Source organism: Gigantopelta aegis, chromosome 10 (genome assembly GCF_016097555.1).
Source record: "Gigantopelta aegis isolate Gae_Host chromosome 10, Gae_host_genome, whole genome shotgun sequence".
Classification (NCBI taxonomy): domain Eukaryota; kingdom Metazoa; phylum Mollusca; class Gastropoda; order Neomphalida; family Peltospiridae; genus Gigantopelta; species Gigantopelta aegis.
The window spans coordinates 19349358-19365129 of NC_054708.1; the positions used below are offsets into that span (position 1 = coordinate 19349358).

A 15772-nucleotide genomic window follows, 5' to 3' on the forward strand; every position below is an offset into this window, starting at 1 on the left:
TATTCTAGTGTTATTTTTACCATTAACATTTTAAGATTTTTACCATTTAATTTGAATTTATCTGAATGATCATTGTCAGCTTTCTCAAAGAGACAGTCTTTTACTGAATAGTTCATAATGTTGCAGTCAAGAGACATTAAAAGGAAATTATAAAAAAACTGGGGGGGATGGGTGTCATAAATCAAAGAACGAAGTTTTATTCTAGAAGGAAAATATGTTTGGGTGTGGTAGAAGAAGGTGGACCAGTCGACCATTATTTTAGTACACACATTAGGTGATGAGATACCTCTCAGTGGTAATTTGTCACATTAATATTTATACCATGCACAATTTTAATAGTAAAAAAATATTTTTTTGAAAAAAAGAGAGAAAATTTTACATCAATACACAATAAACTGATTTTGTACAATATTTTAACGTTCTGCATTGCATACTTTTCCAACTATGGAACTTAGGGACCATATCAAAATTGTATCACTTCTCCCTAAACAAATAACCTGCAGAATTGAGAAGGGGGTAAAACACCCATGCGGATAAAAAGTCAAAAATGAAAGTGTCAAAATTTTATTTTATTATTATTTTTTTTTAAATTTATTTATTTATAAAGTGAAATTCGAAACCACAGTTAACAAAGAATTTCATGAACTACACATGAACAGTATAATTATTAGTCTCGGCAATTACAGTTTGACAAGTCATAAATTCCCCCCCACCCCCCCACGAGTACAGCATAAGACTCTCTTACAGTGACATGTTTCACACATGACGTCATCTTGTCATGACGTCATTTGTGGGTTGAAAGTATTAGAGGGTTATTTGTTTAGGGAGAAGTGATGAAATTTTGAGACGGTCCCTTAAAAAAGTGGGACATTTGTTTTTAATCACCCAATACAAATACAGCGGAATCTGTCTAAACCAGTTATAAGCATGGGGGAATGATAGAATTTGCTGATAATCATAGGGCTCTGGAAATTTTTAATTTGCAGAACCCATTTTTGGCCATTATGTCGATGTCAATAATGTCCTAAATTTAATACATTTGGTAATTTTGATTTGTAGTCATCAAAGGAAACCTGCTACATTTTTCCTAATGCTGCAAGGGATCTTTTATATGCACTTTTCCACAGACAGGAAAGCACATACCACAGCCTTTGACCTTTTGTGGGGCACTGATTGGAACGAGAAAAAAAACAATCAGCTTAATGGATCCACGAAGGAGCGTGCACTTAACTGACCGAGTTAAATTCTGCCCCCCCCCCCCCCCCCCCCCAAAAAAGGTTACACAAAATTGTGTGAGCAACATGTGACATAAATGATTGTTCTCACAATTGTAGTAAGAGAATGCTGGATTAGACAGATGTCACCCAAACTATTGCCATTTGGACAGAACTTTCAGATAATGCCAGTTTACAGAGATATCATTCTGGACAGTCCACTTTTTTAACATACTTATACATATATACATGTATGTATACATGCATAGGCATCTTGGATCACCAAGTAAATATTATCATTCATGTCTTAAGCGGTCACACAAGGGAGTAGATAAAAGTGGCCACTTAGGACAGGTGGCCACTGTTTACAGGTTGTGACATATAGTCTTTAAAACATGTTGTTGTTTTAGCATCTTTACTGCTAATTAATGGATGTGTGCTTCACAGTTTACTATAAATACATTTTTGACATGTCACCTCTTTCAGGAAAAACTGCAACTGGAATGTATTAAATTAACCATTCTCAACAAGTTTGTTTTCTCTTTCCATTTAATTTCTACTTCATGTGGTGTATTGTAAAAGTAAGTGAATCTACAAAAGTCAAGCGTAGCCTGCCCAGAGGCAATTAGATGCTTTCCATAGTCATACTTTCTTAATTGATACACAGTACAGATGTCGGGACTGAATGGGTACTAGTATTCCTGAAGGTGTGAAGATCGGTTATTTGCTGCATCTTATCGCTGTTGTTAAATATCCCTTTTATATAATAGTAAACATTTACTGTGGCCGCTTAATACAGGTATTTTACTGACTTGGGTGGCTGCTGGCCACGTTAGACAGGTGACGGCTTATTACAGGTGCATTTACGTTATAAATTGTTTGGGAGGGAAAAAAGTGGCCGCTTAAGGCAGGTGACTGCTGAATACAGGTGGCCGCTAGGACAGGTTTGACTGTATATATCATCACATTACAATATTGAATATGCATATGCAGTGGTAAAAATATTCATCAAGTAGTGTTATTCTCTCTTCTCTTTACATCCTCTTCACTACAAATATCCCTGCATATATAACTGTATCATGTTTCATTGTATTCTCCAAATGTTTTGTAAACAGTGAAAGGAGAGGATGCAAATGGTTTAACAACACTCAGCACACTTTCAAAATCAGCATTAGATATTAAAACATAAAGTAATCAAGACATCTGACCTAGCATTCAACCAAAGAAATTTATTACTATATACATGTAGTTCTCTGGACTGGCAACAAAGGATCTTTTATAAGCATTTTCCTGTTTTGAAGCTTGGAATGGAAAATATCCCAATGGGTCCACAAACAGATACTGACTTCAAGAGCCACTGTACATTATAAAAAAGCACCATGACCACGCTACAACATGGCAATCAAACATTATATAATTATTTTAAAATTTCAACAGTGATCGATCGATCACCCTCAGTGGACTTAAGATTATTCTCGTCCCAACCAATGACCCATAAAACTTTTAGTTAAGACTCGATCTCTAATTACGTCACATGGATGCAATTGTATGGTGTTGCCATGATTTTACAGTCTCAGTCTCTATTAGTCTCGAGTATAGATTCTAAATGTTTGATAAGCACGAGGCCAGGTTCATCAAGGCCGTGGTATGTACGAGGGAAAGTGCAAATAAAAGATCATTTGCTTCTGTTTTGCTAGGAATAGCCTATATAGTAGCAGTAGGTTTGCTCCCTTTTTCTGAATCTACAAAATGTCGAAATAACCAAATGTTAAGACTTCAAATAGTTGTAATTTAAAATGTGCTGAGAAGTCGTTAAACAGATACTCCTTTCCTTTTCTTTCATCACACTGCATTATGACCAAATGTCAATATAACCATATGTTATTACACCAAATAGCTGCTGTTTAAAATGTGCTCTTCTATTCTTTGAAGTGTTTATGACACTTAACACTGCAGTATGACTAAAAACAGTCGGTCACTGGCGAAGTCAGAGGCTGAATCCGGGGTGGGCGTGCCTGAACCCTTGTGGATAGGGGCACGTAAAAAGAGTTTCCCAGTTCCCAAAAACAAAATAACCGTATGTTATTACACCAAATAGCTGCTGTTTAAAATGAGCTGTGTTGATAAACCTCTTCTATTCTTTGAAGTGCTTGTTACACTTGACATTGATGTATGACTAAATGTCAAAATATCTGTATGTTATTACACTAAATAGCTGCTGTTTAAAATGTGCTGTGTTGATCAAACTTTTCTTTGAAGTGTATTGTTACACTTGACACTGCAGTATGACCAAATGTCAAAATATCCATATTTTAGACACCAAATAGCTGCTGTTTAAAATGTGCTGTGTTGATCAAACTTTTCTTTGAAGTGTTTGTTACACTTGACACTGCAGTATGACCAAATGTCAATATATCCATATTTTAGACACCAAATAGCTGCTGTTTAAAATGTGCTGTGTTGATAAACCTTTGAAATGTTTGTTTCACTTGTCACTGCAGTACGAGACCATGTAAAGAGCATTGGAAGAAAGTGGGTAGATGACTCGTGTCACGTTTCCACCAGGATGCTTCTTTCTCCACACACAGTTACATCAGATTTACACATGGGACATGTGTTGTGTTGTTTAAGCCATTCGGACAAACATCTAAAATAAAAACAAATTACATTTAATAATTTAAACTCATAACCAAATCATTTTCAAACATCGTTATACTGTATACCCCAAAAATAGATCTATAATCTTTAGCAATTACAGTACAGTATTTGAAACATTTATTAAAAAGAACTTCAGACAAAAATTATTATCTATAGACAGGCATAAACATTCAGTAAAATGGTCGATATGTGGATCCAGGCTCAGACATGAAACATTAATAAATACCACATTTTTATCTTATTCATTATTGATGAAAATCAACAAACATTCTTTGTATCAACAAATACACATATGAAATACTCAATAACTTAGTCCGATATATTACGTACATCATAAATAAACCATGCAACTTACTTTTTGTGGAAGCCATGTTTACAAGGACAAATAGTTATAGTCTCCTTCGGCTGAAATTCTTCAAGGCAAACAGCACAATTCTAAAATATCAAATTAAAAAAATTAAATGAAAAAAATAATGCAAAATCAAAATTATTTAATCTTTAAAACAAAAAATCTTTTCCTAACCCAACAAATGTTATGAAACCCCAATTGTTATTCAAATACATGTATATATGAGAAAGGTAGCCAAAAGTTAACATGTATGGTATTGAATTTGGAGGTGAGAAACAATTTCACTCAAATACTATTATTTTTAGAGCTGGGTGGTATTGAAATTTCCGGTTTGGTATCGGTATTTTGTGGACAATTTACCTCAGTATCGGTACAGGATTCAGTACGGACACAATACCGATACTGCTATTCAGTGGTATTTTCGGTATACTCGGCTTTAAATGCATGCCTGAGTTAAGGCTCACACACTAATTTCATCTCAATAAAATTAAATTCCATACACAAGGCCCTCATCTGTCTCTTCTTTTCAACTATTTTGCATTTGTTAGATATATTGTTAGTGCTGTACTAAATGGCTAATAACATTTTTGAATACAGAAATTTCAGTATTTTGAGATTTGCTCGGTACAGTAAATCTCAGTATTGACACGATACCAATACCGAACAGTATATACAGTATATGGCCAAGCAGTAATTATTTTACTCCTAAGTCAAATCAATTAAATTGCTCTGCCAGGATACATTCTAATGTACCATGCTTAATTGGTAGAGGTATGTATTGTCACTAAATTAACTGAATGAAAGCTGTAGCCCATACTTACATCATTACAACAAGTCTTGTTTTTGGCATAGCTCACCTAAAAGAACAACCAAAAAAATCCCACGCATTATTAAACATCAATGATAAAGGATTCTGCTCAGTAAAACTATAAAAAAAAAGTTTCTCTTAGTATTCCAACAATAAACTGTTTGTATAGAAACCAATTATAGAGAAGAAAATCAGGTTTAAAAAAAAAAAAGGCCACTTAAAAGTTTTCTATTAAAAGTCAGTTGAGAGCTCGCTTGAGGAGCTTGCGTCGCAGGATCGAACCACATCAGTGTATCCATTCAACTGATTGGGTTTTTTCTTGCTCCAACCAGTGCACCACAACTGGTCAGAGACCGTGGTATGTGCTTTTCTGTTTGTGGGAAAGTGTATATCAAAGATCCCTTGCTGCATTAAGAAAATGTCACGGGTTTCCTCTAGACTACGAGTCAGAATTACCAAATGTTTGACATCCAATAGCCTATGATTAATATATCAACGTGCTCTAGTGGTGTTGTTAAACAAAACACACTTTACTTTACTTTTAGTGTCCATTTTAATGGGTTGAAACTAGGATCTGTGACTTTAATAATAATAAAGAACGATTTACACTTACATGTATGCATCCAGTAGTTTCTTTGCGGGACTGGTATCTTCGGATCCTGAATGCAAAAAGATGAACAGTGTCACACATATGAACCACAAACAACTGTGTAACCACTAACAACTGTGTAACCACAAACAAGTGTGTAACCACTAACAACTGTGTAACCACAAACAAGTGTGTAACCACTAACAACTGTGTAATCACAAACAAGTGTGTAACAACTAACAAGTGTGTAATCACAAACAAGTGTGTAACAACTAACAAGTGTGTAATCACAAACAAGTGTGTAACAACTAACAACTGTGTAATCACAAACAAGTGTGTAACAAGTAACAAGTGTGTAATCACAAACAAGTGTGTAACAACTAACAAGTGTGTAATCACAAACAAGTGTGTAACAACTAACAAGTGTGTAATCACAAACAAGTGTGTTACAACTAACAAGTGTGTAATCACAAACAAGTGTGTAACAACTAACAAGTGTGTAATCACAAACAAGTGTGTAACCACTAACAACTGTGTAATCACAAACAAGTGTGTAACCACTAACAAGTGTGTAATCACAAACAAGTGTGTAACAACTAACAAGTGTGTAATCACAAACAAGTGTGTAACCACTAACAACTGTGTAACAACTAACAAGTGTGTAACCACAAACAAGTGTGTAACAACTAACAACTGTGTAACCACAAACAAGTGTGTAACAACTAACAAGTGTGTAATCACTAACAAGTGTGTAACAACTAACAAGTGTGTAACCACTAACAACTGTGTAACAACTAACAAGTGTGTAACCACAAACAAGTGTGTAACCACTAACAACTGTGCAACCACTAACAACTGTGCAACCACTAACAACTGTGCAACCACTAACAACTGTGCAACCACAAACAAGTGTGTAACCACTAACAAGTGTGTAACCACTAACAAGTGTGTAACCACAAACAACTGTGTAACCACTAACAACTGTGTAACCACTAACAAGTGTGCAACCACTAACAACTGTGCAACCACAAACAAGTGTGCAACCACTAACAACTGTGTAACCACTAACAAGTGTGTAACCACTAACAACTGTGTAACCACAAACAACTGTGTAACCACTAACAACTGTGCAACCACTAACAAGTGTGCAACCACTAACAACTGTGTAACCACTAACAAGTGTGTAACCACAAACAAGTGTGTAACCACTAACAAGTGTGTAACAACTAACAAGTGTGTAACCACAAACAAGTGTGTAACCACAAACAACTGTGTAACCAGTAACAACTGTGTAACCACTAACAAGTGTGTAACCACTAACAAGTGTGTAATCACAAACAAGTGTGTAACCACTAACAAGTGTGTAACCACTAACAAGTGTGTAACCACTAACAAGTGTGTAACCACTAACAAGTGTGTAATCACAAACAAGTGTGTAACCACTAACAAGTGTGTAACCACAAACAAGTGTGTAACCACTAACAAGTGTGTAACCACTAACAAGTGTGTAACAACTAACAAGTGTGTAATCACAAACAAGTGTGTAACCACTAACAAGTGTGTAACCACTAACAAGTGTGTAACCACTAACAAGTGTGTAACAACTAACAAGTGTGTAACAACTAACAAGTGTGTAATCACAAACAAGTGTGTAACCACTAACAACTGTGTAACAACTAACAAGTGTGTAATCACAAACAAGTGTGTAACAACTAACAAGTGTGTAACCACAAACAAGTGTGTAACCACTAACAACTGTGTAACCACAAACAAGTGTGTAACCACTAACAAGTGTGTAACCACAAACAAGTGTGTAACCACTAACAACTGTGTAATCACAAACAAGTGTGTAACAACTAACAAGTGTGTAATCACAAACAAGTGTGTAACAACTAACAAGTGTGTAATCACAAACAAGTGTGTAACAACTAACAACTGTGTAATCACAAACAAATGTGTAACCACTAACAACTGTGTAACCACTAACAACTGTGCAACCACACGTTCCTATGTGAGGTAGTATGAGAGTTGAAAACATGCAGGAACATGTCCATGAAGATGTTCTTGCCTCTTCGAAACATCCAGGAACATGTCCATGAACATGTTCTTGCCTCTTCAAAACATTCAGGAACATGTCCATGAACAAGTGTGTAACCACAAACAACTGTGTAACCACAAACAACTGTGTAACCATTAACAAGTGTGTAACAACTAACAAGTGTGTAACCACAAACAAGTGTGTAACCACAAACAACTGTGTAACCACTAACAACTGTGTAACCACAAACAACTGTGTAACCACTAGTGACCTCTTCGAAACATGCAGGAACATGTCCATGAAGATGTTCTTGCCTCTTCGAAACATGCAGGAACATGTCCACGAACATGTTCTTGCCTCTTCGAAACATTCAGGAACATGTCCACGAACATGTTCTTGCCTCTTCGAAACATTCAGGAACATGTCCACGAACATGTTCTTGCCTCTTCGAAACATGCAGGAACATGTCCACAAACATGTTCTTGCCTCTTCGAAACATTCAGGAACATGTCCACGAAGATGTTCTTGCCTCTTCGAAACATTCAGGAACATGTCCATGAAATGTTCTTGCCTCTTCGAAACATTCAGGAACATGTCCATGAAGATGTTCTTGCCTCTTCGAAACATTCAGGAACATGGCCATGAAGATGTTCTTGCCTCTTCGAAACATTCAGGAACATGTCCACGAACATGTTCTTGCCTCTTCGAAACATGCAGGAACATGTCCACGAACATGTTCTTGCCTCTTCGAAACATGCAGGAACATGTCCATGAAATGTTCTTGCCTCTTCGAAACATTCAGGAACATGTCCATGAAATGTTCTTGCCTCTTCGAAACATTCAGGAACATGTCCATGAAGATGTTCTTGCCTCTTCGAAACATGCAGGAACATGTCCATGAAATGTTCTTGCCTCTTCGAAACATTCAGGAACATGTCCATGAAGATGTTCTTGCCTCTTCGAAACATTCAGGAACATGTCCATGAAGATGTTCTTACCTCTTCGAAACATTCAGGAACATGTTCCCAGCACCAGAACAGTTTTGAATACATGGTATAAGTCTTAATAAGAAATCTACTTTATAGAACTGCTTCTCAATTTCTAACATTGGAATAACATAATACCACTATACACACTGTACAGACTTTAGTATTACCGTATTATTCTTATTTGTAGCGCCCGGGCGCGATGCAAAACACAAAGGGGGTGCGCTAATTAGAGTACTAGAACACGTTTCGTAATACGTGTGAAAAATCCTCGTATCAAACTGTCAATGCGTCTGGCTCGCTGAGACATCAAAAGCTTTGCTGCCGAGTCACTCCACCAGTGACGTTTTCTTGTTGAAATGACGTAGCGTACCGTACATCGTCAGCTGATTTATCAAAATACATGGTAGGTTTAGTTAAAGTTAAATTGTTGACATTTGACTCCAGTTTGCAGTTTGCTTAAAGTTATCATTTACCCGTTTTTTAAACGGTGTTACGGTGTCGGTGTAAATACCTACCGGTATGTTTGTACTTCCGGTTTTGAACAGCGTTAACGGAGTGTCGTGCGTTCATTCTGCGTGGAGATAACAGCGACATACATTTGATAAATGACATGTGTGACATACTGTTCGCCCATACTAGTGTCGTAGTGCTTCACCTGTTTGGATTTTATTTGTTTACCGATTATAATCATTGCAAGTCGGCAGTCAAGTAAGCCACTTTTACTATTTTACTGGTACCGTTTAATGATACAAATAGGAACAATACGGTATTTATTACAATTTTTTTTTTTTTTTTTTTTTTATCACAAAAACACATAAAACAAAACAGTGTTAAAGGAATTGACCTTAGTTTGCTGCTATTGTAATATGTTTTTGACTCATAAATTTGGTAATGAGCAAAATTATATACCATACAAAATGTAGTTTCTTGTTTGGAATATCAATGTCTTTCTGATTGCCATACTCTTTTCAGATAGCCCAAACTGGACTTGGACTTCCAATAATTTAATACATATACATGTATTAAAAAAATATATATATACAGTGAAACCTGTCTCAACTGGAACCTGGACAAACCAGAAATCCTGTTAAAACTTGCCAAGTTTCATGGTCCTGGATTTTTTAAATTCTATAACGTGCCCCTCTATACACCAGATCCTGTGTAAATCAGATAAATATTAGTTCTCCTGTGTGATCCGGTTAAGACAAGTTTCACTGTAGTAGTGAAATTGGAACAAGTACAAACATTTGGACAATCAGAAACACTATAAGCCACTGATATTTTATTCAAAAAAATATATTTAATATGTAATTAAAAAGTCTCTGTGAGCCGGCGACATCTTAACAATGACAGCAAAGTTACTCAGGGCGGTCTCTTTAATATTTTACCTCCACATGCGACAGAAACACAGAAAACATATCAGCAAAATAAACAATCCAAATCCAACAAGTGCCCAGTCATAGATAAACATCCTGCTGGAAAACTGTCATGGCTTTCAAATCTAAAATTTAAACAAGAAAATTATTTATAAATAAAAAAAATTAAAAATTATATAAAAAAAACAAAAACACTCTGCAACAGATATTATATATTACTGGGCTCAAACTTAATGGTGGTCGGGTCAGGTCAGGCCAGGTCATAGGGCTTAATGTGCACATTCAGAGAAAGCTGTTGTAGTGCACACCTGTCATGGTCACAGGTGCCGGCCTTGGCCGGCTCCTCCGTCCAGGTCAGTGATAGGCCTCAGATTACAGTTATCTTCCCATTTGGTTGTCCAAAATCCGGAAGTTTCACCGCGCAAGTAGTCTGCTGTTTGACTGTGATTATTTCATGGCAGACAGCTATGAAGTGGCAACTGTTTGACTGAAGTGACAGGGGATAGCATGTAGTTTGTAAACATGTGTAACTTGTTGACATTGAAGACTTGTTTGTGGTAATTCCGGCCCATGCAAAAGTAGTGCTTTTTGTGTAAAATGGGTGTACTCCGGCCTGGTTTAGAGGGTGTGTCTGTTTAAACCAATATGCTGGGAGAAAGAGCTGGACAACAGGGGTTGTCCTTTTCAGGGTATGTGTCCCCCATGCAGGCAAAGGTACACACAAAACTTCACGGGCCTGCTGATATTAATAAAAATGTTATAGCCACTAAGGCTATATAGAAACATATAGCGAAATTAATTGTGGTCTGAGGCCAGTAAAGGGTCTGGAGTTGGTGGGAAGAGCTTAATGGTGGCACCAGAGCCACATTAGTGCACAGGCCAACTAGGCTCATACCTAGGGTGCTAAATTTTAGGGGGCATCAAAATCTTGCCACCCCACCCCCTCCAAAAAAACAAAGGTTTTTTTGTGTTTTTTTTGTGCTGCATGAAATTCTAGTTTTCCACTTCGTAGAATCTACTCTTTATGTCAGATCCACCTTTTCCCCACCACCCACTGATATTCATCAGCATTTTGTTTGTTTTTTGTTTAATGACACCACTAGAGCACATTGATTTATTAATCATCAGCTATTGGATATTTGGTAATTTTGACATACAGTCTCAGAAAAGAAACCCGCTACATTTTTCCATGAATAGCAAGGCATCTTTTATATGCACCATCCCACAGACAGGGTAGCACATACCACGGCCTTTGACTTTACCCGGCGGGAATGAGAAATAGCTCAATGGCACCACTAACGGGGATCGATCCTAGACTGACCACTAGGGTATGTCCCGTCCAGCCCTTGGGATGCATGATGTAAACATGCTACCAATTTAAGGCAGTTGTAGCTCAGTGGTACAGCGCTCGCTCGATGCGCGGTCGGTCTGGGGTCTATCGCTGTCGGTGGGCCCATTGGGCTATTTCTTGTCACAGCCAGTGCACCATGACTGGTATATCAAAGACCGTGGTATGTGCTATCCTGTCTGTGGGATGGCGCATATAAAAGATCCCTTGCTGCTAATCGGAAAGAGTAGTCCATGAAGTGGCGACAGCAGGTTTCCTCTCTCAATATATGTGTGGTCCTTAACCATATGTCTGACACCATATAACCGTAATTAAAATGTGTTAGTTTGTTGTTAAATAAAACATTTCCATTTCAAACCAGTTCAGCTAAAAGTTTTAATACAAAGTCTTACATATTAACTTTAAAATAATATATTGAACAATGATCTACTATTTGTTATTGATATTGTATACAAATGTTATACATTGTAAAAACCCAAGTATTTGAAAGGTGTTGCAATTATCAGCATTTGTAATGATCAATTTTACTTGATAAAAAGTTAAAAGTTTGTTTTGTTTAATAACACCACTAGAGCACATTGATTTATTAATCATTGGCTTATGGATGTCAAACATTTGATCATTTTGATGCATAGTCTTAGAGAAGAAACCTGCTACATTTGTTCATTAGGTCAGGTCAGGTCATAGGGTTTTATGGGAACATTCAGAGCAAGCTGTTGTAGCACACGCCTGTCCCGGGCACAGGTACCGGCCTTGGCTGGCTCCTCTGTCCAGGACAGGAAACAGGGTGGGGTGGGTAGGAGATGGGACCACCTGCACTAGCAGGTGCAAGGGAGCACCAGCAGCCCGATCGGAGTAGCAAGGGGTCTTTTATATGCACCATCCCACAGACAGGTAACACATACCACAGCCGTTGATAAATTCTTCAGGAAACCACTGCTTAGTGCTTATACCCAGTGGCAATATTATTATGCAATTTGTAGAGTTCAATCACAACTGCTCATTCACATGTGCAGGAATTTTAGTAGGGTGGAGGGAGTCTAGACAGGTCAGGTCATGGGGAACATTTAGAGCAAGCTGTTCTAGCGCACGCCTGTCGTAGGTGCAGGTGTCGGTCCATGCTGGCTCCTTCGTCCAGGACAGGAAAGGGTTTGGAGTGTGTGGGAGAAGGGGACCGCCCGTGCTGGCAGGTACAAGAGAGGACCAGCAGCCCGGCCAGGGTTGGTAGCATGCAGGGGCATCTGTGGTGATATTGAATTTTGAATGTCCCGTAGGATTAAGTCCAAAATATAAAGATCTGTGCAGTTTTCATGAGGTAATTTTAGACATATAATTTGGAAATGTTCATCGAAAAGAAATGGAGCTATTTGAGTAGTTTTGACTTCGTAAGTTTGCCAAATTGTAGCTTGGGGTCTAGACTGTAGCAAGCAAAGTTTATTGTGGGGAAGAAGGAAGGAAGGAAATGTTTTATTTAATGACGCACTCAACACATTTTATTTACGGTTATATGGCATCAGACATATGGTTAAGGACCACACAGATATTGAGAGGAAACCTGCTGTTGCCACTTCATGGGCTACTCTTTTCGATTAACTGTTAGGGATCTTTTATATTACCCATCCCATAGACAGGATATCACATACCACGGCTTTTAATGTACCAGTCGTGGTGCACTGGCTGGAGCGAGAAAAAGTGCAATGGGCCCACTGACGGGGATCGATCCCAAACTGACCATGCATAAAGCGAGCGCTGTACAACTGGGCTACACCTCGCCCCTTTATTGTGGGGTGTCATCATGCTACAATGTAGTCCGAAGGGACGTAGTAAGTGTGGTTCTTTCTGTTTGAATATTATTACATACCCTGTATATAGCTGGTATTCAAAACTTGTGACACCATGTTTCAACCATTTCTCAACCGAAATAGTGAAACCAATGGACACACAAACCAAGAATGTATTACCTACCGTACTCACTAAATCCCAATTGAAGTACTTGCATCATTATTAACACAATAAATCTTCCAACAACAACATAAAAAATTTGCCCCCAATTTTAAGAAGGAAGAAACTTGCCCTGCACATTAAGAAAGTATTGACTTAATGTTCGCCATGCACTGCCACTAGTTTCAATGGAAAATATACTGAAAAACAAGAAACAAATTTAGTTTGGGGGGGGGGGGGGGTGTCCAACACCAAAAATCCTCTCCATGCACATGTATCTGGTGCTAATTGAGCTTTTAAAATAACAATGATAAATTAAAACATTTCAAAAACATTTACATTAGAAAACATTTACATTTCGGACTAGATGAGACAATATGAATTTAAATGAATATATCAATGACAACATTTAACTTTATGACTATGGTTGTGAAAAAGGTATGCTATTGCCAATGCACAAATGACAAAATAAAAGAAATGTTTATAAAAATACTGATAAACACAGCGTAAGGATAAGCCTCAGTGCATGTCCCAGTTTCTTTATACACAAAAAATCCTGTTATTTTCAATCAGTATTAACCCGAGTAGGCCTACTGAGTGACATTGCCAATGTTTATGTGACATAGGACCGTATACGTATAGCGTACCCACCAACTCTGTCATATTCTTGAAACAAACGGATCAAATTTGACCATTTCAAACACTACAACGTCGTCGTATGAACTTTCACGACACACTGCGACATCTACTGTCAAATGATTTTGTTTGGGTTTATAATTTCCGGGGTCACACTCGACCTTTCGTCTCTCACAAGAACTCGGTATGTTTCGGAAAAATAACGGAAATTGACGAAGTCCGCCAACGGATTATCCCTACGTTCAGCCAGACGTTTTCCGCGTAACGTTTGCAAACTATTTTGACTGGTTCCCGAATTGGTCATTCGGTTTAATGTGTTGCGTAAAAACCAGTCTAACAAGCGTTAGCGACAAACGGCTGGCTGAACTTAACCCCAGTTAAAGTTAGAACGTTCTGCACGTGCACCATTCGTTTGTATTGTTGGTGGACGCAAAGTTGCTCGAGTTTCACACTTCTGGACAGATGAAGGGGAAAAAGGGGAAAAACACGAAATACGCAGAATTAAGGTTCGACACATTGGTTTTACGCAAATATCTAATAGTATCAGTTTTAATGCAAATACCAGAGTCGTACCTATATATTATAAAAGGCCAATAAAACGAGAATGAACAACAAATTAACATGAAGGCCCAATTTCACAAAACATCGTAAGTAGGGACCGCGGACACTTTCCAAATATGAGAAGGATGATAACGATTATTTAATGTACTGATGGAATACTTTTTAAAGAACTGTTTTAAACAATATATATATATTTTTTAATTACCCCAACCCCCCCCAAACAGTTTTTCCATTAAGGGGAAATAACTCCGTTTAGCAAAAATTGGCACAGTGAAATGTTTTTAAATTTAAGCCTTATTTGGGGTTTTAATACCTTAATTAGCATTTATAACCCCATAAATATTTCCACCAAATTGTCATTAAAATAGTCCCAAGTGTTTTTTCAATGCTAAAAAAGGACCATTCACTTGCCTCAGGTATATGTTACATGAATTTTGTTTCAGTATATCGCTTTTATAAGTTTTCTAAATTAATTAAATCAATATCTTTTGACATTATATATATAGCATAATACATATATAATAATCAACCACGGATCCAAGGGAAGGGTTTTAGGGGGTGTACCCGCCCTTTTAAAATGCCCAGACGTTTATAGTTGTTTATTATGTAATATCTTGGTCAGCTGTATATTTTTTATAGACGTTTATTATGTAATGCAAGTTACTTTTATTTTGACTTTTTGGGGTGCTCTTTTTCTACATTGCATCTACACTATGAGCATATACTATAGCTGCCCTTTTTAAACCTTGCAACCTTCCCTAAAAAAATCATGGATCCACCCCTGATAATATAGATTATATTATGTATATGGTCCAGTTCAAGAATACAGTGCTTGATATTACCAACATTTTAATATACTTGTACAGTTGAGGTCAGCTGCAAGTGTTTAAACATTGAAGATAAAAATGTCTGTTCACAATAGCTTATATTGAAATAATATATATGCTGACCCAACAGGTTTTGTTAAAATAGGTCATTTTTGGATGGTTAACCTCATCAGATGGATAAGTTACTTGAAATTTAGTACTTGATTAAAACATAAACAAAGGTCCATCATTTTACACCCACAGAAAATGCACCAACAGAGAGATGTATAACATGCCATCAAAGTTATTTAGAAAATTTGTTTCTAATTTTCATTATTATTCATACTTACCTAGTACTAGCACAACAACAATGTTATATGACCCTGAGTTATAACCTCCACTGCAGAATTATCTCCCCTTGCCGGATGTATAACCTACACCCACGAATGGGTAGACCGT

The 15772-nt window shown here is 37.2% G+C and overlaps 1 protein-coding gene across 1 annotated transcript; it reads right to left on the reverse strand.

Annotated features, from left to right (window-relative positions):
- Positions 1-2423: 2423 nt before the first annotated feature.
- LOC121384222 (RING finger protein 24-like) lies at positions 2424-14092 on the reverse strand. The gene is made up of 6 exons (XM_041514507.1): positions 13962-14092; positions 10034-10146; positions 5643-5688; positions 5043-5078; positions 4228-4307; positions 2424-3861 (listed from the first exon to the last, which is right to left on the reverse strand). Exons 2-6 carry the CDS (start codon positions 10114-10116, stop codon positions 3765-3767), a joined length of 342 nt encoding a protein of 113 aa, XP_041370441.1. The 5' UTR covers positions 10117-10146; positions 13962-14092; the 3' UTR covers positions 2424-3764.
- Positions 14093-15772: the final 1680 nt, after the last annotated feature.